This window comes from Mesoplodon mirus, assembly GCF_964341445.2.
Source record: "Mesoplodon mirus genome assembly, chromosome: 4".
Classification (NCBI taxonomy): domain Eukaryota; kingdom Metazoa; phylum Chordata; class Mammalia; order Artiodactyla; family Ziphiidae; genus Mesoplodon; species Mesoplodon mirus.
The window spans coordinates 188,540,094-188,567,201 of NC_138979.1; the positions used below are offsets into that span (position 1 = coordinate 188,540,094).

General features: G+C 61.9%; 1 protein-coding gene across 4 annotated transcripts in view; it reads right to left on the reverse strand.

Annotated features, from left to right (window-relative positions):
* Positions 1–7,090: 7,090 nt before the first annotated feature.
* BRF1 (BRF1 general transcription factor IIIB subunit) overlaps positions 7,091–27,108 on the reverse strand; it is a 71,307-nt gene continuing 51,289 nt past the window's right edge. For 2 of the 4 annotated variants that reach the window (XM_082618990.1, XM_082618987.1), the window contains 13 exons: positions 23,396–23,545; positions 22,237–22,330; positions 20,907–21,033; positions 20,486–20,525; positions 20,105–20,197; positions 15,900–16,169; positions 14,293–14,354; positions 13,652–13,733; positions 13,493–13,548; positions 12,882–13,138; positions 9,667–9,718; positions 8,974–9,148; positions 7,092–8,518 (listed from right to left, as the gene is read on the reverse strand). In XM_082618990.1, coding sequence (XP_082475116.1) covers positions 8,481–8,518; positions 8,974–9,148; positions 9,667–9,718; positions 12,882–13,138; positions 13,493–13,548; positions 13,652–13,733; positions 14,293–14,354; positions 15,900–16,169; positions 20,105–20,197; positions 20,486–20,525; positions 20,907–21,033; positions 22,237–22,330; positions 23,396–23,545 — 1,496 coding nt within the window. In that variant the 3' untranslated portion in view covers positions 7,092–8,480. Of the gene's footprint in view, positions 8,519–8,973; positions 9,149–9,666; positions 9,719–12,881; positions 13,139–13,492; positions 13,549–13,651; positions 13,734–14,292; positions 14,355–15,899; positions 16,170–20,104; positions 20,198–20,485; positions 20,526–20,906; positions 21,034–22,236; positions 22,331–23,395; positions 23,546–27,108 lie in introns of all 4 variants that reach the window. The other 2 variants (XM_082618989.1, XM_082618988.1) reach the window with 2 other exon arrangements.

Genomic DNA, 27,108 nt, shown 5'->3' on the forward strand with positions numbered 1-27,108 from the left:
ATCTTCCCCGTCTTTTAGCCCTTCCCTCCCTCCCCCATCCCCGACAAGCACGGCTGAGGTGCCCCCACCTCTTTGTGCCCCCCCAGTCCCAAGTGCTCATAGCCAGTAGGGTGGGCAGCCGGGGCTGCAGGGCCCACCAGGGCTGAGCACCAGGTCCTTGCTTTGCCCACCTAGGCGGCCACAAGTTTGCTCCCTACCCACGGGCTCTAATGTCCCCCAGCTCTGCAAGTAGCACCACACCACACCTTCTGAGGACCCTGACCCCTCCCACCCTCAGCTCTCACCGCTTCTCCCCACACCGTCACCCAACCCCAGGTTGGCAGCCCACCTACCTCCTCTGTGCCCCATCTCGGCCTGACCAGTTCCTTCTCCTTCTGGTCTCAGCGTGGACCCCTCTTCCTCCAGGAAGCCTTCTTGGTCTAACCCCTACAATCCTCCCACCCTGGGGCCTCCCAAGGGATGTCTCCAGTCCATGGAACTCGTCTCTGATCTTTACTGGACCCTCAGCGGGAACCCAGAGCCCGCTGCTCACTAGCAGAACACACCTGCCACCCTCGCCCCCGTGCGCCCCTGCCCAGCACGCCCGGCGACACCGCGTGGGTCAGGACGGGAACTGCAGTTGGGGACACGGGGCAGACAGGGCCCCGGGAAGCTCATCGTGGTCTGAACGCGCAGGGCGCCCCTCCCCAGGTCTGGGGCAGGTGTAAATGGCAAAGGAACCAGCTGTCTGGGTGGGCCCCAAAGGAGAAGTGCCGACCCCTCCCTGGAGCAGGGCTCCTCGTGGGACTGAGCCACACACACGCACAAGCACACGTGTGTACATGCACACACAAAACCTGCAAGAAGGTCCTCATCGGGCACGCCCAGCCAGCCCATTCAGGCCCACCCGGGAGTCCTGTAGCACCGCCTGCTGGCTGACCAAGCAGGACCCCCTTCTGCTTGCCTGCCAAGCCTGCGGGGCTACGAAGTGGGTGCTTCGCACGGCATGTGCCCATGTGTGCGTGTGCACTCCTTTGCACCCCGTGGCCTGGGCCCTGTGACCACCATGCCACCTCTCCTACATTCACATTCCCGGGCCGGGGTCAGTGATGGTCGTTTGGAAAATCTGTCTCTGAATAGCAGCAGTCCTGCCCAGGGCCAGGCTGGAGGTGCACCAACGGGGGCGGGGGATCGAATACCATCCACAGGCCGGTGTGCTCTGGATTTCCACCCCTTGTGTGGCCTTTCCGTCACTTCAGGCTCTCCCATCGGCTGCCCGGCACACCCAGCAGGCCCCCATCCCCCACTGACCACCACAGGGGCCTCCTGCGCAGACCCCGCCTGGCTCCCCCTCCTTCTGGCAGGCCTGGAACCTCTGCCCCGCCCTCCGCTGCACACCAACTGCTCACCCTCCGTGCCCTGCCTGCTGCACTTGCCCACAGCCAGCCTCAGAACCTCAGTGCTTTGCCATGAGGCATTGCCGACGCCTGCTGAGGCCTTGAATGGGAAACATGCACTTTCCAGAGCCCTGCGTGTGGCTGTAAGGAGTGTCCTGGTAAGGGGCTTTGGTGCGGAGGGAACCCAGAGGTGGTGAGGCCTTGGGGGGTGGGATGGACACAGAGGCAGGCACTAACATCTCCATTTCCCATCATGTGACGTGGCGTGGCACATGCAGCTGCTGGTCCCAGGGGGCCCACCTCCCTCTGCAGTCAGGCCCTGCCCGGACAGCGTGGGTCCTGGTGGCTTGGCCCTCGCTGACCCAAGCCCTCCCGCCTGAGGGGCGTCCCCCCAGCTGCCAGCTCAGCTCCACACTCCCGCTGAGGCTGGAGGCCAGGGCCACAGTGCCATCGCCCTGTGAAGCGCCGGACGGTCGTTTTCCCAGGCCCCGCCAAGGCGGGCACCTGGCAGACGATGTCCTTATTCACTGTGACCTCCGGATGGGGGGAGCGATTACTCGGTCTGGTCAGCGTGAAGGCCCCTCGTCGCCAAAGGGAGGGTAGTGCCCATGCTGTCTGGCAAAGCGACGTTGCCTCTGGTCAGCCAGGGCCTCCAGGCTCCAGCAACGCCTGCGTGGCCTCAGCGGTTTGCTCCCTGTGACGTGCCCCCCGTGGGGCCATCCCAGGATGTGCCCCCATCATGGCCTCCCACTGGGTCGGCAGTGGATCAGGGTCAAGGTTGTGATGAGGGCTGGGGCCAGGATTGAGGTCAGGGTCAGGTCCTACCAATCTGGGGCCCCTGCCCTCACAGGGCCCAGCCGGGCCCATTGTGTGGCGACAATGGCTTCCTGAGCCAGGTTCCTCTCCCAGCAGGAAAGCCATCAGGCCTCCACTTTGCCACCGCCCACGGCCCCTTTGAAGGGCCTGGGCGGTCAGCGCCTGAGGCCTGCAGCCTTGGAGCCAGTTCCTCGGCCCCCACCCCTTGCCAGCCTGGCCAGGGCCCAGGCCTCCCCAGGGACCGGCCAACCCTGAAGGCACGTAGGCACAGGACAGCATAGGTGGGCACTGCCTAGTCAGGGAAGCTGCCGGCCACACGCAGGCACAGCCCCAAACGTGGCTGTCACTCAGGAGCTCCCACCCTCAGGAAGCAATTGGCCCGTGTCTCCCAAGGAGCAAGGGTGTGTGTGCAGGGTGGCTGAGTGTCCTACCAACATGGCAGCTTGGGGCCTGGGAGGGTGTTGGCAGGACACCTGGGCTGGGCCTGGTGGGTAGGGGCCCAGAACCCAAGGCCGTAAGGAGGGCATCAGTCCCCTTGTAGGACAGGGGACAGGCAGAGGGCCTGCCCCAGTTAGGCCAGGCCACCCCACCAAGTCCAGCTGGTCCTGGGGCGCCCCCTGCTGCTTGGGGTGTGGCTGCACAACTGGGGCCAGGGCTGTAGCGGGGGCACAGTCTGGGGCCCCCTCGGGTCACAGGCAGCTGGGGTGAGGTGTCCAGCTGGCCCCAGGCTCTGAGAGCTCGGGTGGCCCACTGGGCACTGTGACCACAAGTGGAGGGGTGGCCGGAGCCTGGGCAGCAGGGGCCTGGGGTGACGCTTGGACCCAGTGGCGCTGCACTGGGCTTCGGTGGGCAGAGCAGTCCCAGGCCCAGCAGTGCCAGGAAACAAAGGCCCTGAACCGAGCCCCGTGGCTTTGAGGGTGGCCTTTAGTATTCAGAGACCGGGGTGTCCTTGGCGTGTGGGGGGCCACGGTCTCTGTTGAACCCCAGTTGTGGCCTGGAAGCGGGAAGCCAGGTGGACTGGCCTGGGCAGCTGTGTGGCCGCGGCTATGGGGCTGGGGGGCAACCAGGCCCTGACTCAGCCAGTGCTGGATGGGCACGAGGCCCCGGCTTCTCCAGACGTGGTCACGGCCACGCTGGGGGACCCGCAAGCATGGATTCCTGCACACCCTGCCACTCTCTCGGTGCGTCCGTTGAGTCTGTCCTGCTGTGACCCCAGGAGCCGTGCTCTCAGCACGCCTACTGGACACTCCGTAGGGCGATCCCCAGCCTTGCAGGGGGCGACAGGACCGTCTACACCCCTCCCGGGGCCCCCATCAACGCAGGAGTGGGCACCTGGCCCAGAGCCGGCCAGTGACAAGAGGCCTCCACTCCCTGGCCCACCCCAGCCATCGCTCCGCCGGCTTTCCAGCCTACTGAGAAGCGGACGTAGCGGCAGGGTGTAGAGGACAGCAGAGGGACTGGGGGGAGAGCAAGAGGCGGCCAGGGGGACGGGGCACCGGCCCTGGGACGGCGAGATAGAGGGAGGTGTGCTCTGGAACTTGCCATATGGCGCCGAGCTGGTAGGAGCAGTGTTTACGGGGCTGCCGGTGGGAAGGGTGCAGTGGGGGCTCAGGCTGGGCCCCGTGAGGCAGAGGTGTCAACGGACCTTCATTCTCAGGGGCCACCCAGCACCTGTCCCTCCGAGAGGCCTTCCCCCTGCCCACAGGTGGCCTTGGCGGCGGTGGGTGGCCCAGGGTACTCACGGGCTGAGGCTGAGCAAGCTGGTGTGACCTTGAAGTGACCGGTGGCAGCTGGGCAAAGGGTAGGAAAGGGCTGAGGCTGACCTCTTTGAATGACTGTAGAGATGCCATCCACTGCAGACAGTTCTCAGGAGGTGGATGCAGAAAGGAGCGCTTCCATCATTCCAGCCCTCCTCCTGCCTGACCCGACCCCCACCCCCGGGTTCCCACTGCCGGCTCAGGGCACCTGGGACCAATGTGCTAAGGCTCCAGTTAGGGCAGCACAGAGGAGGCAGGCTCAGGATGTGGCCCACTCCCACCTGAGGGCCCAGGAGGGGGTGGCCCTCAGGCCTGCCCCCCATTCTTGGAGGAGCCTGAGGCAGTGAGTGGCACATCACCGGGGCCTACCCGGCCCTGTCAGGAAGCTTACCCGTGGTCCCAGGTCTGTGGCTCAGAGGGGTAGGAATGGGCACAGTGTGGGCTGGGTGGCCAGCAGATGCCACATCCTCTCTGGGGAGTGGACAGCCCCGTCACACATGCCCTGCAGCGAGAGGCACCATCAGGCTCACGGGCACCTGAGCTCGGCCACCACTGGGGTGCGGATCTGGGTCCTGTCAGAGCCCAGCACCCAGCACCCAGCACCCTGGAGGGTGATCCAGAGGCACGAATGGATAAATGTGTGTGCACAGATGCACGAGTGCATGGAGCGGTGCAGACGTGTGAGTTGTACGTGTTATGTCTGTGTGCACACGTGCGTACCTGCAAGTGTGGAGGCTGTGTGCTGTGTCCTCTCCAGGACGGTCCTGGCCCTGGCCCTCCCCCACAGGCCTCTGGGGAGGGGACACGCTGGCGAAGGTATGAGCTCGGGGAGAGCAGGAAGCCCGGGGAAGAGGAGTGGGTGGGACCCCCTCACTTGGAGGAGCCAGCACAGCATGCTGGGGGCAGGCAGAGGGGTTTGGAGGCCTTGGACTTCACCCTGGATAATGGGGTGGGGGTGGGGGGGTGCAGAGGTGCACACAGGTGTGTGTGCAAACGCCTGTCCCGGGTCAGCCACAGCGTGGTACGTGGCCCCACCCAGCACAACAGGGATGGGCAGGCCTGGGCCCCAGGCAGCTGGGCCTGGACGTGGGGAGCAGGCCGCCTTCTCCCAGCTGCTCCCCAGCATCGTGCCAAGGCCAGCGGCCAGCCGCGTGCCCTCCTCAGGAGCGAGCCTGCGCTCCCCGGCCAGGCCCCACGGAGGACCCTGCAGATGTCAAGAGTGGGTACAGGGACTTCCCTGGTGGTCCAGTGGTGAAGAATCTGCCTTCCAATGCAGGGAACGTGGGTATGATCCCTGGTCAGGGAACTAAGATCCCACATGCCGCAGGGCAACTAAGCCCGTGCGCCACAACTTCTGAGCTCGCAGGCATCAACTTGAGAGACTGCATGCCACAAACTACAGAGCCCACGTGCCCTGGAGCCTGCACATCACAACTAGAGAAAGAAAACCCACTGCCAAAACTAGAGAGAAGCTCAGCGCTGCAACAAAGAGCTTGCACACCACCAACAAAAGATCCCACATGCCTCAACAAAAGATCCGCAAGCCGCAACTAAGACCCGACGCGGCCAAAAATAAATATTTTTTTAAAATAAAATCTTAAAAAAACCCAAACAACAAAAAAGAGTGGGTCCAGCCGGGCCCCGCACCGAGCCCACTTCCACAGAGCGGCGGTGGCTGTCAGGACAGGGAGGCCACCTCCCAGGTGGGTGACCGTGGGTGGTGTCAAAGCTCCTGCTTCTCTCTGGCCTCGCCTGAGAGACGGGGATGGGACTGGGGCCCACCCGTCGGGAGCCACTGGGAGTCCAGGAGTCAGCACCAACGGCCGTGCGCATTCGGACCGTGGCAAGCCATCTGTCTTCAGCTCCCAGGGAAGGCCCCGAGCCCCAGGGGAAGGAAGGCCCTCCCATATGGCACCTCAGCAGGGCCTCAGGCAGCAGTGGGGAAGCAGGGGCCTGGAGAGAAACTGGAGGCCTCAAAATGGCCCCTGCCAGATGCACCCCTGTGAGACCCCCACCCCCCATCCAGGTCTGATCGCTGCCACAATAAGAACTGCAGTGACCCTGACCATCAGACATCAGAGGCTCCCGAGAGCCCAGCTCTGCTCACTGAGAAGCATGGGGGGCCACCAGGGCCCCTCTCCTGGCCTGGTGCCCAGGCCTCCCCCGGCCCTTGCAGTGCCCACTGCTGCCATGCACCCAGCAGGGCTTCAGACACGGGGGCGGGGGGAGAGCCATCAGGCTGGTGTCCTGTTCCGGTAGCTGCAGGACCTCTCCACACCCTGGTGATCCTGGAAGGGGCTGAGACTTGCAGGGTGCTGGGGAGGGAGCGGCAGCCTGAGCCCCTCCCTGTTGGGGGCCACTCCCCAAGCCTGCACCTGGGAGAAGGCTCTGGGCCAGTGGCTGGAAGGCCCCGGCTTTCGGCAGATGCCAGGCAGTGCGAGTTCCGGGGCCCTGTCTCCTGGCCTCCCCTCCCTCGATCCTGGGGTCAGACGAACAGGTCGTTCTTCAGGGTGGGAGGATGGCATGCAGATGTGGGATGGAGGGGCACACAGGCCTGCACGTCCCCCTTGGGCCAGCACGTGGCAGTGGTGGCCCGCCCGCAGGGCGTGGGCCGCAGCCCAGAGGCACCCCCGGCCACCCTGGGGCTTGACTCCTCCAACCAGATGCCACCCCCGTCACCACCACCTGCCCCCAGACTTCCCCTTCCAGCAGCCCCCTGCCTCCCAGCCTCCCGTCCCTGGCGGGGAGGAGGCAGATCTGGGGAACCAGCCTCACGTCACCCCTGGGCCTCGGCGCTCCCCTCCAGCCTCCCCCACCTCCTGCTCCCCTCTGCTCCGGCCTTGGAGTCCTCTCCTTTGCACTCAAACATCCGCTCGGGGACCTGAGCCTCATCTGAGCCTCACCTTACCGGGCTGGGCAGCACCGGCCCCTCCCACCCAGCTTCCCATGCCTCCACCGGGACCCGCTCCTTGCCCAGCCTCCCAGGGGAACCATCCAGCCACAGCTCTGTCTTGAGAGCCAGCCCCGCACAGGCACAGCCAGCACGCACAAGGAAGCCACCCCTGCCCCTCCCCCTCCCCCGGCCTCCAGCCCACCTCCGCCGGGAGGTTCCCGGAGCATCCCCCTCCCCAGTCACCTCTGGTTCGGCCCACCGTGTGCTCCCTGCGCAGTGCAGTGAGCCCCCAGCCCATGAGGCTCCTCTAAGAGCCGCTGCAGCCAAGCAAGCTCTCCTAGCCCCAAGAGGGGCCCAGGGCCAGGATGGCCCACAGCTGGGAACAATGGCATGGGGACTTCCTGTGAGGGTGGACATGTCACTGATGGTTCCCCATCAGTCAAGGCCAGGAGCATGGAGCTTGGAGGGCAGGTACCCCTGCCTCAGCCTCACTCCTCCAGGGAGCCAGACAGGGAATTGTAGACGACAGACTCAGTGGGTTTCTGCTTAAGGAACGATCTTTCTGTTTCACCAAGCCAACCCTCCACTCCAGCCTTCCAGGAGCCCTGGAGTCCAGGCTGGCTGCATGGTACAGGCCGAGGGGCACAGCCAATGGCCTCAAAATACCCACCCCTGCAAACTCTGGTGCCCTCCGGGAGGGTGCACTCTAGGAGGGGTCTGCCCACTCCAGGGGCGGGGGGGCTGGGCCCTGGTGGGGCAGAAGCATCTGCCCTCCCCCAGAGGACACCTCCGGGGCAGCTGTGCCCAAGCCCAGACCGAGAGTGGTCCCTGGGCCTTCCAATGAGAAGGCCCGGCCCGGGAGGTTCTGGGTGGCAGGAACCATCCAGAGCAGGGCTGCCAAGCTCGAGGCCCCTCTGCCGGCCATGCCTCTGTGGACAGTGAGCCTGATCGCAGCTCAGATAGGAAGCACCTGTAGCTCTCTCACCCAGGCCTGCCGCGCAGGCTACCCGGGGTGGCTGTGCACATGTCTGCTGAGTGATGCCGGCTGGCCAAGCAGCCTCTGGGCTCTTGGGTGCAGATCTGTGGGGTCCCCAGGGCCCAGGCAGTGGCAGGGAGGCGTGAGGGCCTGGCTGGGGACTTCGGCTGGAGATACAGTCAATTCTGGACCAGCGGGACACAAAGTGCTTCTCAGACATGGCAAGAAGGTGAGGGGCGCAGGGAACCCAGCTCCACACAGGCAGAGGAGGGTCCTGGAGCCCGCCCAGCCCTCCACGCACTTGGACAAGTGGCTGGGGCTCCCCGTGTCTTAGTTTCCTTCCGTGCGACATGACATTGCCGCCTGCAAGGGTTCTTGGGCTGTGAGACCCACCTCTGACCAGATACAGACAGCTGGTCCGGCCCCCCTTGCTGGGCAGAAACACTCCTTACACGTTGCTCAAAACATGGTCGCAACAAACAGCAAGTGCCACAGAGGCCATGTGTGGCTGTGGAAGAGGGCGGCGGGGCAGGCGGGCCGGCACCCATCTTGTCACCAAGTCTCGGTGCTCACGCCTGTGGGCTGGCCCCAGAGGCCCATCTGACCCCTCAGGAGATGCTGGGGGTCCACCAGTAGGACACTGCCAGCGGCAAGGTCACGCCTCAGTAGCCATCGTCATCGTCACCGTCACAGCCGTAATCTGCAAAGCACAAGAGTCACGGACACTGAGGGGCGCTGCGTGGTCAAGCAGCCGAGGCGCCACACGCTGCACCCGCCACCGCCCACCTCGTGAGCGGCGCCCCAGGCCACGGCCGCCCCAGTGAGGCTCCAGCCCCAGCCCTGCAGGCCACGGCTGCACGGGCCCCACCACCGACAGGGACTGCCACGTCGGTCCCTTCATCTCTGCAGGTCCCGGGGGAAGCGCCTGTGTGAGCAGTGCGGGGAGTGGGAACCTTTCTCCTGCTGGACGAGCAGCCCAGAGCCCCCAGTCTGCACAGCAAGCAGGTCCCGGCCAGCTCCTTCTAGCAGCCCGGGCCTCAAAACTAGTACGGCCAATTGTAGACGCCAGTTCAAATTCCCTCCCAAGGTGCAGTCAGGGGTTTGTGCCTCCTTCTCCGGAAGCCCCGCCCCGCCCCGCCCGCAGAGGCCCCTCACCGTTGCCGCCCATCATCTGCAGGGCGCTGACACAGGGTTCCCCATCCTCCTCATCGGGGTCCTCCTCGTCCGCATCCTCCTCTGGATGGTACGACACAGGCCCACTCTCCACCACGACCGCTGTGGGCCTGATGGGCTCGGCTTCCCGGGAGGGGGGACTCGGGAGCAAGGCCTGCTGTCGAGGGGGTGAGCTGGGGATAGAGCATGGCTCCCAGGCCACCGCAGGGGAGTGCTCTCTGGGGCAGGGGGGGATACTCCCCACTCTTCAAGAGTGGTCAGCGAGGACACCCGATCCCCCGAGCCTGCCCCTGCAGCTGCACTGGGACCCCTCAGGGGCCCTGCCTCTCCCTTTTGTTTCCTAGGTCAGACCAGAACCCTAACAATAAGGGAAGACCCTTGAACCCCAAGACAAGACAAGAGAAGAGGGAAGGCCGCTGACCGCGCTGGACCTGGGGACCTGGGCCTGGCTTCCCACACGGAGGATTGCGATGGCAGTGGGCTGGCACACACTGGTGGGCTCAGGCTCTCGGGCCCCGGGCAGCCCCTGGGCCTCAGGCCTCCCTCTGGCTGGGCTGGGACGGCCGGAGCAGCGGTGCTGGCACTCCCTCCCTGACACGCTGCTCACAGACACGGTGCCGGGTGTCTGCTGTTTCCCAAGGATCCCTGTCCCCCGGCTATGTCCACACAACACACCTCTCCCACGGCCACCTTCTTAGCTGGCTGCGTCGACACCATCGGCCTCAACCTGGAAGAGAGCACAGCACCGTGGCCTCAGCCCAGGCTGCACCATCAGCCACGAGGACACGGGCTCCGCTGGAAGGCCTGTTCTCTGAGGGCAGCATCTGGCCAGATGTAAAGGATGGCGGTGCACTGAGGCTTCCGTGGCACCACCCTGTGTCTTGTCCACCCAGTGGCTGCGCCTGGGCCCTGAGCGCTATCCTGTCACCTCCTCCACCCAGGCCTGGAAGCCCACCCTGCCCCGCCCCAGCCCCTGCACTGCCCTTCCCCCGACCCCACCAGCTGGGCAGGTGGCTGGGGGAGTGGGCCGCCCTCTGGGCCTCTTCATGTCTACCCGACAGACATGGTGCAGGCAAGATTCCTCCCCCGGGGCCTGGGTGAGCACTGCATCCATAGGCAGGGCAGGGCCAGGTTGCTGGGGATGGGGGCGCTGGGAGCCAGAAGCAGCCGGAAATCTGGATTTCTGCATGAAACCTTCTTTTTAAATGTTGGCAGCAAATTCAAATTTCATTGAAGCCACTCTGCAGGGCGACAGAAGGTCCCTCTGGACAGAACCCCCATGTATTCGTCAATACTCGATGAAGGATACAAACTAGAATCGCACTGCCCTGCCGCCCAGGCACTCCAGGCCCCCCAGGCCAGCTATTTTCTGAAGCAGTCCTGGGCCATCTGCTCCCTGCCACCCCCCATACTTCCAGAAGAACATGTGGAGGCTGCGGGCAGCAGCTGCTGTGGGAGACCCCTGTTCAGTCCTCCCACTGGTCCATCCTGAGTTTTTCCTGTTGTTGGAAGAGGAGGAGGGGGAGAGGCACGTTCTAAGACCCAAGCCCGCCCCTCCCCTCCCCTCCCAGCCTGAGAGCTTTGGTTGCCCCCTCCACCCCATCAGGCCCACAGCACTGGGCACCCACTTCTGCTAACAGCACCCCCCACAATGGGCTTGTTCCTCCTCCCTCGGACCCTCCAAACACAAAACTCAAGGCGCTTTCTACCCAAAACCCACCGCAAGGGGCCGGGGGCGCACCCCAAGCCTCCCCGGATGCCGTTGACCTGCCCAAGGGCGACGGCGGGATCCCCAAGGGAGATGAGGCAGGTCCTCCTCCCAGCCCTGGCCACGGGAGCCATCCAGACCCAGGGACTCCCCCACCAGACCTGTGCAGGGTGGTCAGGGCAGGGGCAGCACCCACACGGCAGCCGCTTCCCTCCAGGGCACAGCTTGAAGGAAGATGTGCGGGGGCAGGGAGGGGGCGCAGGTGATCGAGCTGCACCCACAGCGGCCCCAGCCCCGCACAGCCCGCTACCCTGGACCCTCCTGGCTATCTGGCCCAGCCCTGCTGTGACGTGCCAATGAACGCTGGGCACACGGGGAATGGACCCCATAACAGCCTCTGACAGCGGACACCTGACGGCGGGGGTCTGGCCCGTCAGGCCAGGTCTGGGCAGCCCGTCCCGTGAGGGCCTCGGAAGCAGTGGCTCCGGGGTCTCACAGGAAGCCCTCGCTCTATACAGTCTAGGGCTGCAGCCTGGAGGGGACAAGGCGGCGGCTCACGGAAGGCTGTGGCCAAGCTCAGAGGAAGCCCCTCCCACACGGATGGCTCTCTGGATCCCCACCTGTCACCTGGGGAGACGTGAGCTTGGAGCCACAGCCGCAACAACCCAAGGCCCAGGAGAGAAGTCCAGAGTCCCCAGAACCCAGGAGGCGGGAGCCGGTGGCGCGCTCCCTGCAGACTGAGGGCCAGCCCCGCTGGGAGAGCGCGCCGTCAGCGGATGGGGTGAGAGCGGCTCCCGACGTGAGGGCCGCAGGAGGTGGGTCTGGGTCTCGGGCCCTCCTCTCAAAGCGCACCCGGCAGCCGTCCACGCACCGTCCTGCGGGCAGCCGGGTGACTGGCTGGGCCTCTCAGGGGGGGTCTGCGAGCACTTGGGGACACGCTCCTCCCTTCAGCCCACGGCCCCAGCCAGCCGGTGGCCTGGAGGACCCGTGGCTGCCCCACCACTTTTGTAAATGCACTGTGGGCGCCAGCCGCCAAAATGCTCACAGCCGGACGGCAAACACCATGCCCACGAGGGAACAGCCGGACCGTGTGACAGGGCTCGGCCACAGCACCTTCCACTGACAAACACAGGCTCAACCTGAGCTCTGGGAAAGCAGCCCCCCTCACCCCCGTGCATGGTGATGGGAGCAGGGGATGCCGAGCTCGGGGGTGAGGCGCCCCCTCGCCAAAGGGCAGGCTGAACAGGACAAGGCTGCCTGCCACTACCCGGAGCACATGCAGCGACCACGCCGTGTCCAGGCAGGGGTGCTTCCCAGGCTCCAGAAGAGGGGGGGGCGGGCCTCCCACAGTGCCTGCTCTTGTGCCGGTCATCAGAAGGGAGCACGGGGACACCCAACAGGACCAGGACCAGCTGTCTGGACACTGACAGGCTGTACTGGGCGCTTGGGGACTTGGGGGCGTGAGGACTCGAGAAACAAGGGAGCAGGGTCACCAAATTACAGAAGAAGTGTCGCAAAAACTGCGAAAAATGATTACTCCCACTTTAGAGAACAGAAATGCAAATCAGAACATCCTTACTTCTCAGATGAGTCAGGACTAGAAAACGGTAGCGACAGAGGAGAGGGGCTGGGGTGGTGGGAGTGCAGCCCCACAGGGCCCTCCCCTCCGGAATCCCCCCGCCAGCACAGCCAGGGGCCAGGCTGCGGGCACACCGACCAGCCTCGGCTGCGGCAGGGGCTCTCGGCCTGGGGCGGGGGGCACTGCAGAGCTGCCTGGACCTGGCTCCACAGGGGGGTGCGTGGCCCCACCAGCCGCCAGCAGGAGGGCCCTGTGGTCAAGCTCCTATTTTCCCCACCCTACCCCACCTGCCCCATCAGTGGTTTGCTCTCCCCCGGCGGAGAGGGCAGGGGGATGGGGGACGGGCAGGCAGCGCGCAGAGCATGGCGGGGGGCCCTCCCGGGAGAACGGACCCCTGGGGTGGAGAACAGGCCCGGCCCACAGGTCTCTTCAAACAGAGCAGACCCCAGTGGGGCAGGACCCTTTCCAGGGTTGAAGCCCTGCTCAGCTCCTGGCCAGGGCAGCAGGGGCCACGCTGGACACCGACACTGGTTCCCAGCACACACGTGGGGAACGCCCTGCAGCCCTGCGCCTGCCCGACACCCAGCCCGCCTGGCACGGTACCTTTTCCCCACGCTGGCCACGGGATCAGCCCTGCTCCTGCTGGCTGGCGTTTTCCGCCGAGACAGCTTCCTGGCGCCAGCCCTCTCCGGAGGCCGGGCGTCCTCCCTGTGTGGGCCGCCCGCGCCCTTGCTGTCGAGGTCCCGGAGCACGCTGTAGTTGATCTTGCTGGAGATCTTCTTCTGCTCCAGCATCTTCTCGATGGCCTCCCCGGCCGTGCTAGCCTGGATCGGCTCCCGTCGCTTGCAAGACTTCTTGGGCTCAACGGAAACACAACATTACGCTTCCTGTAGGTCTTGGTCCTGTGAACCTGCCAGGTGCCACTCAGGACGCGGGAGCGGGGCTCAAATAATCAGGGTCGGCTGGGGAGTCTTACTCTCCCTGGAGAGTGGGGCACCCGGGCAGCCCAGCGCTGGAGGGGCCACTGGGCAGCTGCACTCTGCCCACAGCCCGCCGTGCAGAGCCCCGGCCGGGCTGGGCCCCAGGCGGGCTTTCTCAGGTCACAGGGCCGGGGCGGGGCTGGCCTGGCCAGGCATCTGCCAGTGGGAGGCCAGCACAGCGCAGGGTGGGGCGGCGGGAGCCCTCAGGTCCCTGAGGAAGAGGCCACGCCCTACCTTGTGCTCCTTGTAGATGCCGAGCTCCCTCTCCTTCGCGATTCTCGCTTCTTTCTCTGAAAGGTCAAGGAGCGGGGTCAGCACGGCTGGCGCCCCAGGGCACCTGGGCAGGAGGGGGTCCACGGGGCCCGCGTCCCAGGGCGCCTGGCGGGCACTCACCCCTCTGCTCCCGCAGGTACTCGGCGTTCTCCCGCATCCACAGCTCGGCCTTCACGCGGGCTTCGGCCTCATTCAGGATGTACTGGGGCAGAGTGCGGCGCCACGGTCAGAGGGCACGCCCGGAGCCCGGCTCTGCCAACGTGCTCCCCTCACACACACCAGCCAGGAAGGAGGCCTCCGACCCAGGAGGGAACGTGGGTGGAGACCCGGCTGACGCCTCGGCGTCCTCCACCCCTTCCAGGCTGGCCTGAGGGCCACATCTATGAACCAACCCCGCAGCAAACGCCCCCTGACTCTTGGCAGTTTGCGGTCCCCCAGGGCACGGGAGCCAGGCCAGCCAGAGCGCAGGGACGTGGATCCCGGAGAAGGAACTGAGGTGAGGGCTCAAGACGCCAACTTAAGAACACGCAGGTGGCCTCAGGCACAAGGTGATTGGTGACAAATAGGGGAAAGGCTTCCTGCCTGCCAGAGAACAAGCATTGCTGGGCAAACTGCTAAGAGCCCGTCTGAACGACGGCAGGCCCAGGGGGTATGGAGCTGTGCCCCCAGCCCACGGGAGCTTCCCAATGGGGCACAGCCTGGCACCCCACGGACCCCAACCAGCACCCCTGGGAAGGCCACTGACAGCTCATGGCGCTTACTCTGTCGATCTCGAGGTCATCGATGCCACTGAGGTCGAGCTCACCGTCCCCGGAAGCATCTTCTAGAGGGAAGCACAGCCTGGCATTCAGGGTCAACGTCCAGTTAAACGAGCACATACATCACCTGGGCCGTCTCAGGACTCGGGGATGCGGCCAAGGGCTTCTAGCACCCGCTTCCTCCCGGCCGCCAGCCGGTCCCAGCCCCCATTCCTGCGAGTGCAGGGCACAGGGGGCGAGGCTTACATCCCAGTGCCTCGTGGAGGAAGCACGATGCTAACTTGGAAGACCTCCCAGTCCTCACGCTCTCCTGTACAGAACGCTCTTCAGATCAACAAGCCCATGAGAGGGGGCCTCGGGGAGCCTTCCGTGACCATGCTCAGGACACCCCCAAAACCTGTCGGCCACCACCCTCCCGCCCCAGCTGGTCAACAGCACAACCTGCACGGCCCAGAAACCGGGGCTGGCCCTCCTGTGGGCTGCCCCTTGTCATCCGACGGTTCTCTGCCCCGTCCTGTTGGTTCCAGCCTGACAGGGACCGGGAATGCTCTCCTGCCAGCAGTCTGTCAGGGATGCTCTCCGGTCACGCTGCCGCTCCGCGGCTGAGGCTGGGTGCTCGGACACACCCCCATGCCCCTCTGTGGTCAGCCTCGCTCCCCTTGCTCTCTCAGCTCCAGCCAGCTTGGCCTCTTTCTGTCCAAGTCGCAGTGCCCCCCAGCTGCCTCAGGGCCTTTGCACATGCCCTCTGCTCAGCGCACTGTGGGACCTGTCCCGGGTTCCACTCATACGGCAGCCCCTTTGGGGTACAACCCACATGTACCTAACTGATGCGCTGGGTCTGTGTCACATCCCTCTCCCCTCTAGACCACCACCACCAGGGTAGGCGCATGACCGCCCATCGCCACGCCCAGCCACAGGGCACAGGAGGAACACCTGAGCAACGTCCCTGTCACAGAGGCTCCACACAGACACCAAGCCTTTGGTGCCCAGAGGAGAGGAGGCAGGGCCCACCTTACGGTGACACTGCGACAAGACCAAACCCGCTGCCCTCCTGGAGCTGCCTGCGCACCAGGCCCCCCCGGGGGAGGAACAGCTGGGGCCCTGCGCAGGCGCCCCGGCACCGCAGGCACTGGAGCCGCGCAAGTGACATCCGTCCGACCAGTGGAGACGCCGCCTTTGGCCGACACTTTCCCACCAGGTTAGATGCAGAGGTGAGGGCAGGGGATGCCAGTCTGTCCCCATGGCCCCTCTGTAGCATGGGGCCTCTGCACTGAGGCCTCTGGAGTTGCACAGGGGCAGGAAGGAGCCTCCAGCCACAGCCCGACCAAACTGAGGGCTCTGGTCAGCGGAGGAGGGTCCCGGAGATGCTGACGAGCCCTGTGGCATTCAGGCGTCAGCACAGCTGGGGTCACTGATTGCTCACACAGCCTGCAGCGGAGCTGGCAGTGCCCCTCCCCAGCCCACCCTTCTAGGGGGCCCCTCAGAAGCAGCACCTCCAACTCCCACAGGCAGCGGGGGACGACCCAGGCCCGGAAGCCCCGCCCCACCCGCCCGGAGGAGCCCCCCACCGTCTCTCCACGCCCCTGCCCCCCCAGCCCCGGGGCACTCACTGGGGTCCCGGCTCTGGGAGGAGATGCACTCTCGGATGGAGTCCGAGATGCCCAAACTGGCCGCAGTGGGCAGAGGGCCGAGCAGGGACTCCAGGGCGGGGGGCCTGCCGCCCCCCTCAGGGCCTTCCGCTGCCTCCGAGCTGCCAGGAACGCCTCCGCCAAGGAGCTCCTGGTAGAAGTCCCTGTTCAGGTGGCTGGCGGCGGCCTCCAGCTCTTCATCCTCGGCGTCCTCCTCACCAAACAGGCTGGATGTGGAGTCCTCGGCGGAGCCTAGGGACACAATTTCACGCACCACCTGTTAACCAGGCAGGAAGCCACGGAGCCTGCTTGGTGAAGAGGAGCATTTCCACCCAGCTGCAAAAGGCACTTATTCCAAAAGATGTGCCTTGTCCCAAGGGCGCCCAACACCCACACACCCATGAACGGGCCTCAGCCCACACCTCACACGCGATGCAAAGATTAACTCAAAATGGATCAGATGTGAACCTAACAGCTAAAACTATAAACATTTCAGAGAAACAATGGGAAGATAGGTGACTGTGAATTAAACAAAAACTTCTTATACATGACGCTGAAAGCAGAATCAATAAAGCACTGATAAGTCGGATTTCATCAAAACTGAGAACTCTAGGGCTTCCCTGGTGGCGCAGTGGTTGAGAATCTGCCTGCCAATGCAGGGGACACGGGTTCGTGCCCTGGTCTGGGAAGATCCCACATGCTGCGGAGCAACGAAGCCCATGGGCCACAACTACTGAGCCCGCGCACCTAGAGCCCATGCTCAGCAGCAAGAGAAGCCCACACACCGCAACGAAGAGTAGCCCCCGCTCGCTGCAATGCGAGAAAGCCCGCGTGCAGCAACGAAGACGCAACGCAGCCGAAAACAAACAAACAAACAAACAAACAAACAAACAAGGACAGTTACACGAATGTTCACAGCAGGTTACATGCAACAGTCCAAGACTGGAAATAATCCCAGGGTCCTTCCACCCAGGACTGGGTGCACTTGGGGACCACGGCTCCACAAAGAGGGCTGATCTAGCTACGGACAGCTCAGAACAACTACACCGAGTGAAAAAGCCAGGGTAGAAACAGGGTACACACTACACGATCCCACGTACGTACACAACACGACTAACTTCCAGCGACAGGAGGTAGCTGCACAGCGGGGTGGGCACTCGCCGGGCCCTGGGCCTGGGATGCACACCCCCGACCACTCGCACGGCTCCCTCACGCCCTCTCAGCCCCTTGCTTGGAAGCCCATGCCGTTACCGTGTGTGTCACCAGACATCCCGCAGGAGGACCAGCAGAGGGAGGACATCGGTCAGTCCGCTCTGTCCGCCGTGGGGTCCCAGGGCCCAGCGCCCTGCACGCACACGACATGTCCTCCGGAGGGAAGGACTCGTGCCTGCGTCCGTGGCCCGCGTCCTCCTCCAGCCCAGCCTCCGTCCTCGCCGCAGAGGAGGGGACGCGGGAGCTGCGGCTTCCTCGCCGGGGCTGGAGGCTCAGGGGCCGTTCACGAGGACGCAATGGATCCGAGGAGCGACCCTCGGCCAAGGCGGGCTGGGCCCGGCCCTTCCTTCTTGAGACAACGGACGCAACATGGAGATGGTCCAGATAACCAAACGGCAGGGGCACGGAGGAGGACACGTCCCCGATGGTCTCCCCAGAAGGGAAGCGTGTGAAAAGCTGGAACTGGAGCAGGAGACGAGCGGCCCCTCCACAGCGCCTGGTGAGCGCGACAGCGGCCACTGGCAGCCGGGCGCGGGCAGGAGGGCGAGCCCGTGTCCTCGCCACGGCTGGGAGGTGCGAACAGGTGCTGCCCGAGAAAGAGGACTGAAGAAACCGCGTGAAGGACAACACTGGGACAAAACCCAGACCTTCCCAAGGTCCAGAGAACACCAAGCAAGGCGGCACATAAGCAAACATAAAAGAGCTCGCTTCCACTGTTGAAAGAGAAAAAGCCCTCAGGCTGGATCAGAAAGCAGAGCCCAATTCTCTGCTGCCTAGAAGAGGAGGACACGGACGGAACAGGTGGGGCAAGCAGAGCAGAGACCACCAGGCGTGCCCCCAGGCCGCGGAGGGCGCCAGGCACCGAACACAAGCCAGCCTCAGCTGGAACACGGCGGCCACCTCTGTCTGCAAGAGGACCTCAAAACCGATGACGTGACCAGTGAGACGCCCCGACAGACACAGAGCCCAGCTCAGCTGGACGGGAGCAGAGGGGGCGTCCTCCCAAGCACCACCGGCGTCTCCAACCAGCGGACCTGTGGCCGCAAGAGTTGACGGCGCACGGGAGGGACAGCACCAGCAGAACCGCCGGCCACAGCGCAGTACTCGTGGGGTCAGCGACAACTCCCAACCCCCTCGCGTGACTCTCCGCGCCAAAGACGAACGTACTCCGCGACTGCCGCCAGGACAGTGGGCCGCAGCTCTGACGACGCTTGGGCCCTGCCCCGCACGCGTGCGCCAGAGGGAACCAGCCGGGCAGCAACCTCAGTGTAGAGCAAGGAGAGAAGCTGTGAGGAGGACAGAGCGGAGGGACGCGGGAATCACCAGCGGCGTCCAGGAAGGCAGCGGGGCTCACGAGTCAGTGCAAGAGCTGGCTGAACGGAAAATCAACAACCTAGCCAGGTTAAAAAAACCAAAAAAACCACAACAAAAACACAGAAACAAACTATGCAGAATAAGAAAGGATAAAAATGAAAACAACCAGAGAAACAATAAGGTCAAAAGTATCGTAAGATACAAGTTTGTTCAAATCTGTGCCTGGATGGGACGCCGTGGCAGCCTGAGAACAGAGAGGTTCACCGTCTGGCCAGGCAAGGCCTTCCCAGACCACGGGACACTGTGGAAATGACGGACCTCATTCACTGGCCCAAGAAAACCCTGTGTTCTCTCCGCAGACCCTGCAGACATCAGAAACACTCCTCAACGGCTGAGATAGGACGGCTCAGTGCAAACGGCGGTGGGTGTTCCCTTTACAGGACAACGTGGTATTTCAGCCCAAAGCGTGTAGTGTGTGTCCCGGGCAGCACGGAGGCCTTGCAGGGAAGCCGGATGACGTGCCCGTTGTCGCAGGCAAGACTCAGCAGGGTCTTGAAGGGTCAAGCAATGGACTAGGCAAGAGCAAGGAAGGAGGGGCCTAGACATCGGGAGGAGGGGCCTAGACATCGGGAAGGGCAGTGAAGCACCACTATGTGTAGACGGCCTAACCCACCGAGTATTCGAATAGTCCAGCAATGAGCTGAGAAGGACTGAAAGCAGTAACAGAAGCCCTAACGTACAAGAGCACAAAAGCAGCACCTGGAAACCAGTGTCTTCCACAGACACAGCAGCTGAAGACGCCACTTATGGCAGCAACAGAGAAGGCAGTGCAGCTGGGGCTCAAAGCATCCGAGGCAAGGCCTCAGACTCAGAAGAAAAGCCCCGGGAGGGAGACAGCCCGCTCTCACTCTCGGGGGGAGGACGGCGCCAACCTGCCGCAGGTGATGGACAGAGTGGAGAGCCGGGCTGTGTGGGAAAGTGAACAAGGGCGGCTGCAGCCCCAGGGGAGAGGCGGTGAGCGGGTGCTCGCCTTCCAGACTGGAGGACTGATGGGACCGATGCTTAGTCAGCACCCGTCCCTGTCCTGTGAGCCAGAGAGGGGGTGGGAAGGCGCCGGCCGCGGACCCGCAGAGCGTGAGCGGAGGGGGCGCCCCGAACCGGCCGGCGTGTCCCCGGAGCACGGCGAGGAAGCAACGTGGGAGAAATGGAAACCACACATACACAAAGAGATCTGTCCGAGGGGGCTCACAGCAGCTTCGTGAGGCCCCAAACCAGAAACGGGGGTGCGCAAGAGCCGCGATGGGACGTGGGGAGAGGCGGCAGTGGGGAGGGCTGTGTGGGCCGCGGCCACGGGCGCAGGGCGAGCTCTTTCCCACAGGCAGCGTCTGCCAATGAGTGAGTACCCTGAGGGCAACGGGGACAGGAGACTGGTCTGGAAGACTCAGCCGCCCTGGAGCTGCTGGGGACAGGGTGGCTCGGGGTGTCCTGGGATCAGCTGACGCCCAGCTCGGCGCGTGGAGGCCTGGGGCGGGCGTGGAGCCAAGAGACAGGACGCACGGCCACGGTGGGGGCGGTAGGAGAGGCAGCGAAGCTCGGCGGCGGGGCAAGTGCCAGACACAGGTGAACTGAGCCAGCGGGTGAGGAGACGTGGCTGGACTCACCATCTTTTGTCAGGCTGGCAAGGGGCCCCTTTGCCTTTGGCCGGCTGTTTTCTAGTTCAATCTCAATTGCGTCCTGGTAGCTGGATATTTCACCTGAAGCAATACATTTAACAGCAAAAAGTAAGCACAGGGGACTTCCCTGATGGTCCAGTGGCTAAGACTCTGCGCTCCCAGTGCAGGGGGCCCGGGTTCAATCCCTGGTCAGGGAACTAGATCCCACATGCATGCCGCAACTAAGGAGCCTGTCTACCACAACGAAGACCCAGTGGAACCAACCAAACAAACAAACAAATAAATAAAGTGTTTTTTTAAAAAAAAGCAAGCACACAATCTGTTCCTATAAGGACCTGAAGCACCCGTACATTAAGATGGGCTGGTTACCTTCCACTTCCTCCAGCTGTTTTGACAGGACTTGTTCCAGCTGAAAAGGAAGAGGACGAATGCATTTAGTGAAAGGAGCAAGAGCGGTGCCTGCCAGTACCCGGAGGCCTCTCGACCCCAAAGCAGGTCCCCAGCCTGACGAGAGGGACTCGGGCTTCAGGTCCTCAGAGACATGAGCACCAGGGCCCTCAGGGAGGCGGCTTGCCCCGGAAACTGTATGGGATGCACTGAGGGGGGTCTGGGGAGATCCCAACAGCAGTTGAGATGGCTCGGGGCCCAGGAGGGACTGCGCTCAGCGTGGCGCACCCTGGCCCCCACCCAGGCTCAGCACCTCGGCCCCGCTTTGGTCTTCATAGCTAAGCCACTGCTGTGAAGGAACAGCAGGAAAGGGGCGGGGCTGCCAGGCCCGCGGGCGGCCCACCTGCTTCATCCGCAGCTTCCTCTGCCCAGCTGTGTAGGACGGGGGGTCGCACTCCTCCTCCAGGTCGACCTTCATGAACTCGTCCACGGTCAGCTGGCTGGTGGGGGTATCTTCAAACTCCGTGAGCCTGAAACAGACGCTTGAAAGGGAACCTGGTGCCCGAGAACAGCGCTCAAACCAGCACCCAGGGCTTCCCTGCTGGCAAAGGGGTTGGGAATCCGCCTGCCAATGCAGGGGACACGGGTTCGAGCCCTGGTCCGGGAAGATCCCACGTGCTGCGGAGCCACTAAGCCCGCGAGCCACAACTACTGAGCCCGCGTGCCACAACTACTGAAGCCCACACGCCTAGAACCCACGCTCCACAACAAGACAAGCCACCGCGATGAGAAGCCCGCGCACCACAACGAAGAGCAGCCCCCGTTTGCAGCAACTAGAGAAAGTGCACGTGCAGCAAAGATCCAACGCAGCCAAAAAATAAATAAAACAAATTAAAAAAAACCCAGCACCCCGTTTACAAAACAGTCCCTCAGGGGTGTTGGTTCCCAGGCCCAGCACCCTGCCGCACACAGCTGTGAGCACAGGCCGGGGGCTGTCCGGCAGCCTCTCAGCCCCTACTCTATCCTGCCGATAGCTTGGGCCCCTGGGAGAAAAAGGCACAGCGCCCTCATTGCTCCCACAGGTAGAATCATGAAGGCCCCAGAAGGAAGGAGGCCAAGCCACCGGTCCCAGGCAGGCAGGGCTCCTGCACTGCCGTGTGCCCGGCCATACTTAATTCTTGTCCATTTCCTACATTTTATACAATCTTCAAAATGTTCAACAGAAAAAATTTTAAAGAGAAGCAGAGCTCAAATAAGCAAAATAAATCTCCTTCTGCCTTTGAAAACTGCCACAGGATATGATCTCAGTTGAAAGACAACCATCAGGAGCTCCAGACTCAGGGTAAATACCCTGCGCTGACGGCTGTGCCAGCAACTCTGGGCTGGTGACTCTCTAGTCACAGTCTACGTGGACCTACCGCTGGAGCTGCCGTAATGACCCTGTGAACACGGTACCCAAAGCAGGGGCTCACCCGACCACTCCATTACAGGGACACAGTGGCCCTGTGCTTGAGCCTGGCTTCCCCCAGGGAGACCGGTCACTCAGGCTGCACCAGCCAGGACACAGGCGAGGCCACTCTCAGAACCTGTTTCCTGACCTGTGAGCCAGGGTGACTTTACAAACCACCGTCCACCTCAACACAGGGTGGAAGAAAGGGGCCACCACTCGGACGGACCAAGAGGCTGTACAGGGAAGCCTGGCCGAGACCCCGGCGGCGACAAGAGCGACCCACCTCTTGCGCAGCGTGGACTCGCACACCTTGACCACGCTGATGACCTCCTTGACGGTCCTCCGGAAATCGTGCATCCTGGCTGCAACGAGAAGTGCTGGAAAGGAGCACAGCGGGGAAGTCAGAGACAGGATGCGCCTGCCAGAAACAGCACCGGTCCTGTGCGCAGAGGGCCGATGACCCCACAGTGCGACCAGCTGGAAAGACAGCGCCAGAGGGTGCTCTGGGAGCCCCTGGGGCGACACCGTCCTCCTCACCTTACTGTGGGCGGTGCTGCACGGTCTGCACGACTGTCAGAACACCTAAGATCCACCAACCGCTTTGCAGGCAATTATACAATAATTTTTAAAAACGTTAAGAAGTACTGCGTCACACATTCCTTTTTTAAACACAAGAAAAATTAAAATACACTTTTTGAGAACTTTGTGTAACCTCTCAAAGCAAACGAATGAACTCTGAGGTGACCTGTATGGGAAACACTGGCTGGTGATGGACAAGCCAGGAATCGGGGAGAGAGGGAGGGGGCCCAGGTTTGCTGTGCTGGTGGCCACAACTGGCTGGATCCTAGGAGAGGGCCAGATTCTGGACTGCAAGCTCGGGAGTCAGGCTTGGAGATGGAGAATGCATCTCAGGAAGCACTGATCCTGCTGGTTGCTGAGCGCTCTGCAGAGGAGTGGACTCGACCTTGTGGGGCAAGGTAAGAGGCTAAGAGGAAGAGTGACGGCCCTCCTGGGGAGGGGCTCCAGGCCCAGGGAGCGTCAGGAACAGAGCAGGAGGGCTGCCTGTGGGCTGCTGCCAGCTGGAGGGGAGGCGAGACGACCGTCCTTCGGGGGACGGGGAGCTAGCCCAAAGGCCCGGGGTGCCCTGTGCAGCAATGACTCAGCACGGCTGCACCTCAGCATTCTAGCTTCAGGTCAAGGCCAGGAAGCTTGGCAGTCCCCTTGGCCTCTGAGGGTCCTGCCTGTTCCCCGAGACAGAGGGGAGGCCAACAGGGAGCAGGTAGAAGTCCCTGAGGGCTGGGTTAGGGCTGGGCAAGGGAGGCCAGCAGGCAGCCCTGGAGACAACCCACTACCTACCTGCTCGTCCTGCTGAAGGGTCGGGACAGAAAGCACCCGCACACTGGCAGCGGGACCCAGCCAGCGTGACTCCAAGACCGCCTTACCTGCCCCACAGAGGCCCGAAGGGCGCCGGCCCGTGTGCATCCAGTCCCTCTTCATCCTCTGCAGGAGCCTCAGGGCCGTCATGGACACCTCGTGGTTCTTGTCACCGAACTCCAGCAGGTGGGCGAAGCGCGGGATGTACAGGCAGGGGTCTGTGGAAGACACGCACCTCAGCCAGCCGTACGCGCCCTGGAACAGGAGTGTGCAGTGCCAGGAGGCCCTGCGGTGCGTGTGCTCCACATCTGGCAGCACACGGAAACCCACCTGGTGCGACAAGTGCTCCCCCGCCCCACCCCCCCTCGGGCCACCCTCACCTGTCCTTCCACCGCACAGGCTCCCCAGGGCCCCTTTCCTCCGACACGAGCCCCCCTCCTGGACACGCAACCTCCTGCACACGCAGCCTCCTGGAGCAGCTGTAGACACTGCGGCTGGGCAGCTGCTGCACCCAGAGTGGAGCCGGTGGGCAGGACACGCGTGCCCTGCCACGTGACATGGGGGCCCCAAGCCTGCGTACACATCGCACACGCTCCTGCAGACGCATACGCAAAACCCCGCCGCTTCATCTGGCATTTCGTGGACTGCTGTGAGTCAGCCAATTTTTTACGTACTTATTTTCTGTGCTTACTCTCGTGTAATGCCAGCTTACATCGTCTGCCCTCCTGTCTACGGGCATGTGCACCTCTTCAGATGAACACCTCTCTCACTAAGGGAGCGTCAGCCCGGCTCAGGAGGGACCGGAGCTGCCTGCACACACACTCTGTCCCTCCTTACCAGCACTCCCTCACGCAGCTTTGGGCTAGAAGCTTCACAGAGCGGGCAAACACCACCAAGTAATTTACTCAATTCAGCTAAGCGTCTGGATTGCCATAGGCAACTGAAGGACCCCTACAGAGCTCTATGACAGAGAAAAACGGGGCGAGACCTCCTTTGGACAAGATCATCCAGGAAGGCTGTGCTCAGGGGGCGTGGCGGAGGCCCGAGGAGGGGGTTCCAGGAGGGGACGGGCTGGCCCGGAAGCAGGTGAGTACAGGCAGACGGAGGAGGATGAAGGGCAGACCGGGAAGACGCTGGGAGGCCCAGGAGGGAAGGGAACTGGTCAGCTCACCTCTGACACCCCCAACAGCAGCGCAAGCAGGGGTGTCAGAGACCCCAGCTCTTTGCCAACACCCAGCACCGACCTTCTGGGCCCCAGCCTGCCCACCTCTCCTGGCCTCCCTACATCTACAGGGCATTCACGACTGGGCTCTGGTCCCTGGAAGCCCCAGAGATCCTACGAGCACCTCTTCCACCCCTGCCGGCCTTGGCTCACATAAAGGACCCAGGGAAGGTTTCTGAGGCCACAGAGATTGGCAGCCGCCCCTGAAGCAGCCTGGGTCGCCCGGAACCGCATGGTTTCAGGCGGACACTCCCCTGCACTGACCGAGGAGGCTGTGGTGGCATAGGGAGCAGGGCCTCTTGGTTGCCTTATGCCAGCCGGACCCTAACAGCCACCCAGCTCAGCCCAGCCAACCCAGTGTGGAAATTAATAAGGGCAACCTCACGTAAAACGGAGGCGGGAAGCCCTGAAGGGGGCGCTCCCACACCAGGCCCTCCTTCCCAGCTTGCTTTGCGCTTCTGGGCAGGAAGAAGCTGGTGCTGCCCCGGGAAGAGGAAGGAAGCTTTTCTCCCGGCCCAGCAACAGCCCAGCCAATGAGAATCTGCCGCACCCTCAACTCTCACTTTCCTCCAATGGAGACTGGAAAACCTTCAAAGCAGCCCCGCCCAACTTCCTCCCCGCACCCCACCCCCCATAAAGGAAGGCTCCTCTCCATTGTTGCAGGACATGCCTGTGGTTTGCCATAGCTTGCGGGTCCCGAACTGCAACTCCCCTGCCTCTCCCGAGTAACCTCATGTTGCTGGTAACGTAACTGGCTGTTTTCGGTTGACAACAGGCAGCTACTACCACTTAACCCCCTTTCAGAGACGACAGGGTGGCCAAAATGGGGCAGAGTCAGCTGAGCCTAGGCAGTCTGGAGCTACACCTACTTCCACTGTGGGTGTTTTGTTTTGGGTTGGTTTGGGGTTTTGCGGGGTTATTCGGTTGCTTAAAAAGATATTATTGGGAGAAAACATTTTAAAAATATAATTTCTGGGCTTCCCTGGTGGCGCAGTGGTTGAGAGTCTGCCTGCTAATGCAGGGGACACGGGTTCGAGCCCTGGGCTGGGAGGATCCCACATGCCGCGGAGCGACTAGGCCCGTGAGCCACAACTGCTGAGCCTGCGCGTCTGGAGCCTGTGCTCCGCAGCAGGAGAGGCCGCGATAGTAAGAGGCCCGCGCACTGCGATGAAGAGTGGCCCCCGCTTGCCACAACTAGAGAAAGCCCTCGCGCAGAAACAAAGACCCAACACAGCAAAAATAAATTTAAATAAATAAATAAATAAATAAAAATAAAAATATAATTGCTAAGGTTTCTAATTATTTACAGTAAAACAAAACCCATCAGAACGGGATTAAATTAAAAGCACATTAAAAGATCTCATCCTGATTTGGGTGGAACTTTGACGCTGATTAGTTCTTGAAATAGAAAACTGTAGTACTGGTAAAAATTTCAAGGCAAACATGCCAGCAGTCTGGGATAGGTGTGGAATGGACTGGGGCATTTAAAGTAGGGAGAAGAAAAAAAAAAATAAAAACTAGGAGAAAATAACAAACCACAAGTATAGATCACACAATGTAAGTTAAATTCCCTAATCAGCTTGCACAAAAGCGCTAAAACTAGGATATAGTGTTTACAAGAGACACTTAAAAATAATGCAAAAAGGTGAAGATCAAAAGGCTATGCTGGGACCCATGAAGCAGGTCACCAGGAGAAAAAGGGCAGCTGTGAAGGGAGCAGCAACACAGGACTCACAGCAAGGGATCACTGAAAGGGACACAGACGAATGTTTCTTATGATGGAAAGGACAAGATGATCTTAAAGACAGGACAGGCACAAATCTGTAGACACACGGGGAAAGAGAAGGCATTAAATAAAGCAAAAAGTGTTGGAAACAGAAATTTCCACACTTGATATGAAATTTTAACATAACCACAATGATACGAGATTTTTAACACAATTCCCTCAAATTTGACAGACTGGCTTGGGGGAAAAAAAAAGACCAAATGGGGAACTGGATGCCATCACCATAGGCTCAATTTAACAAATATGTTTTAAAGTCAGTACCTCACAAAAAGTAATCATTCTTTTCCAAAGTCTGTGGAAAAAGTCTGTGGAACAGTTATGAAAATTGACCGTGTATTAAAGAACAAAGAAACCCTCCCTACATCCCAGAGAACAGAAATATCACAGGATGTGCCCTTTGACCTCAAGGGCAAGAAAACTAAAAATTAGCAAGACAAGGGTACACAGCCCCCTCACCTCCAGACAAACTATTAGAAAATTAAAGAACAATTTTCTAGGTAACTTAATAGACTTAAGTGCTTAGGTAAGGACAAAATAATGAACTAAGTAGTTAAATAAAAAACTAACGAAGTGAAATATTTAAAACAGGCAAAAAAGAAGACTTAAATAGACATTTCTCCAAAGACGATATACAGATGGGCAACCAGCACACGAGAAACTGCTCAACATCACTATTACAGAAATGAAAATCAAAACTCCAACAAGGTACCACCTCATAACAGTCAGAATGGCCATCAACAACAACAAAAATTTACAAATAATAAATGCTGGAG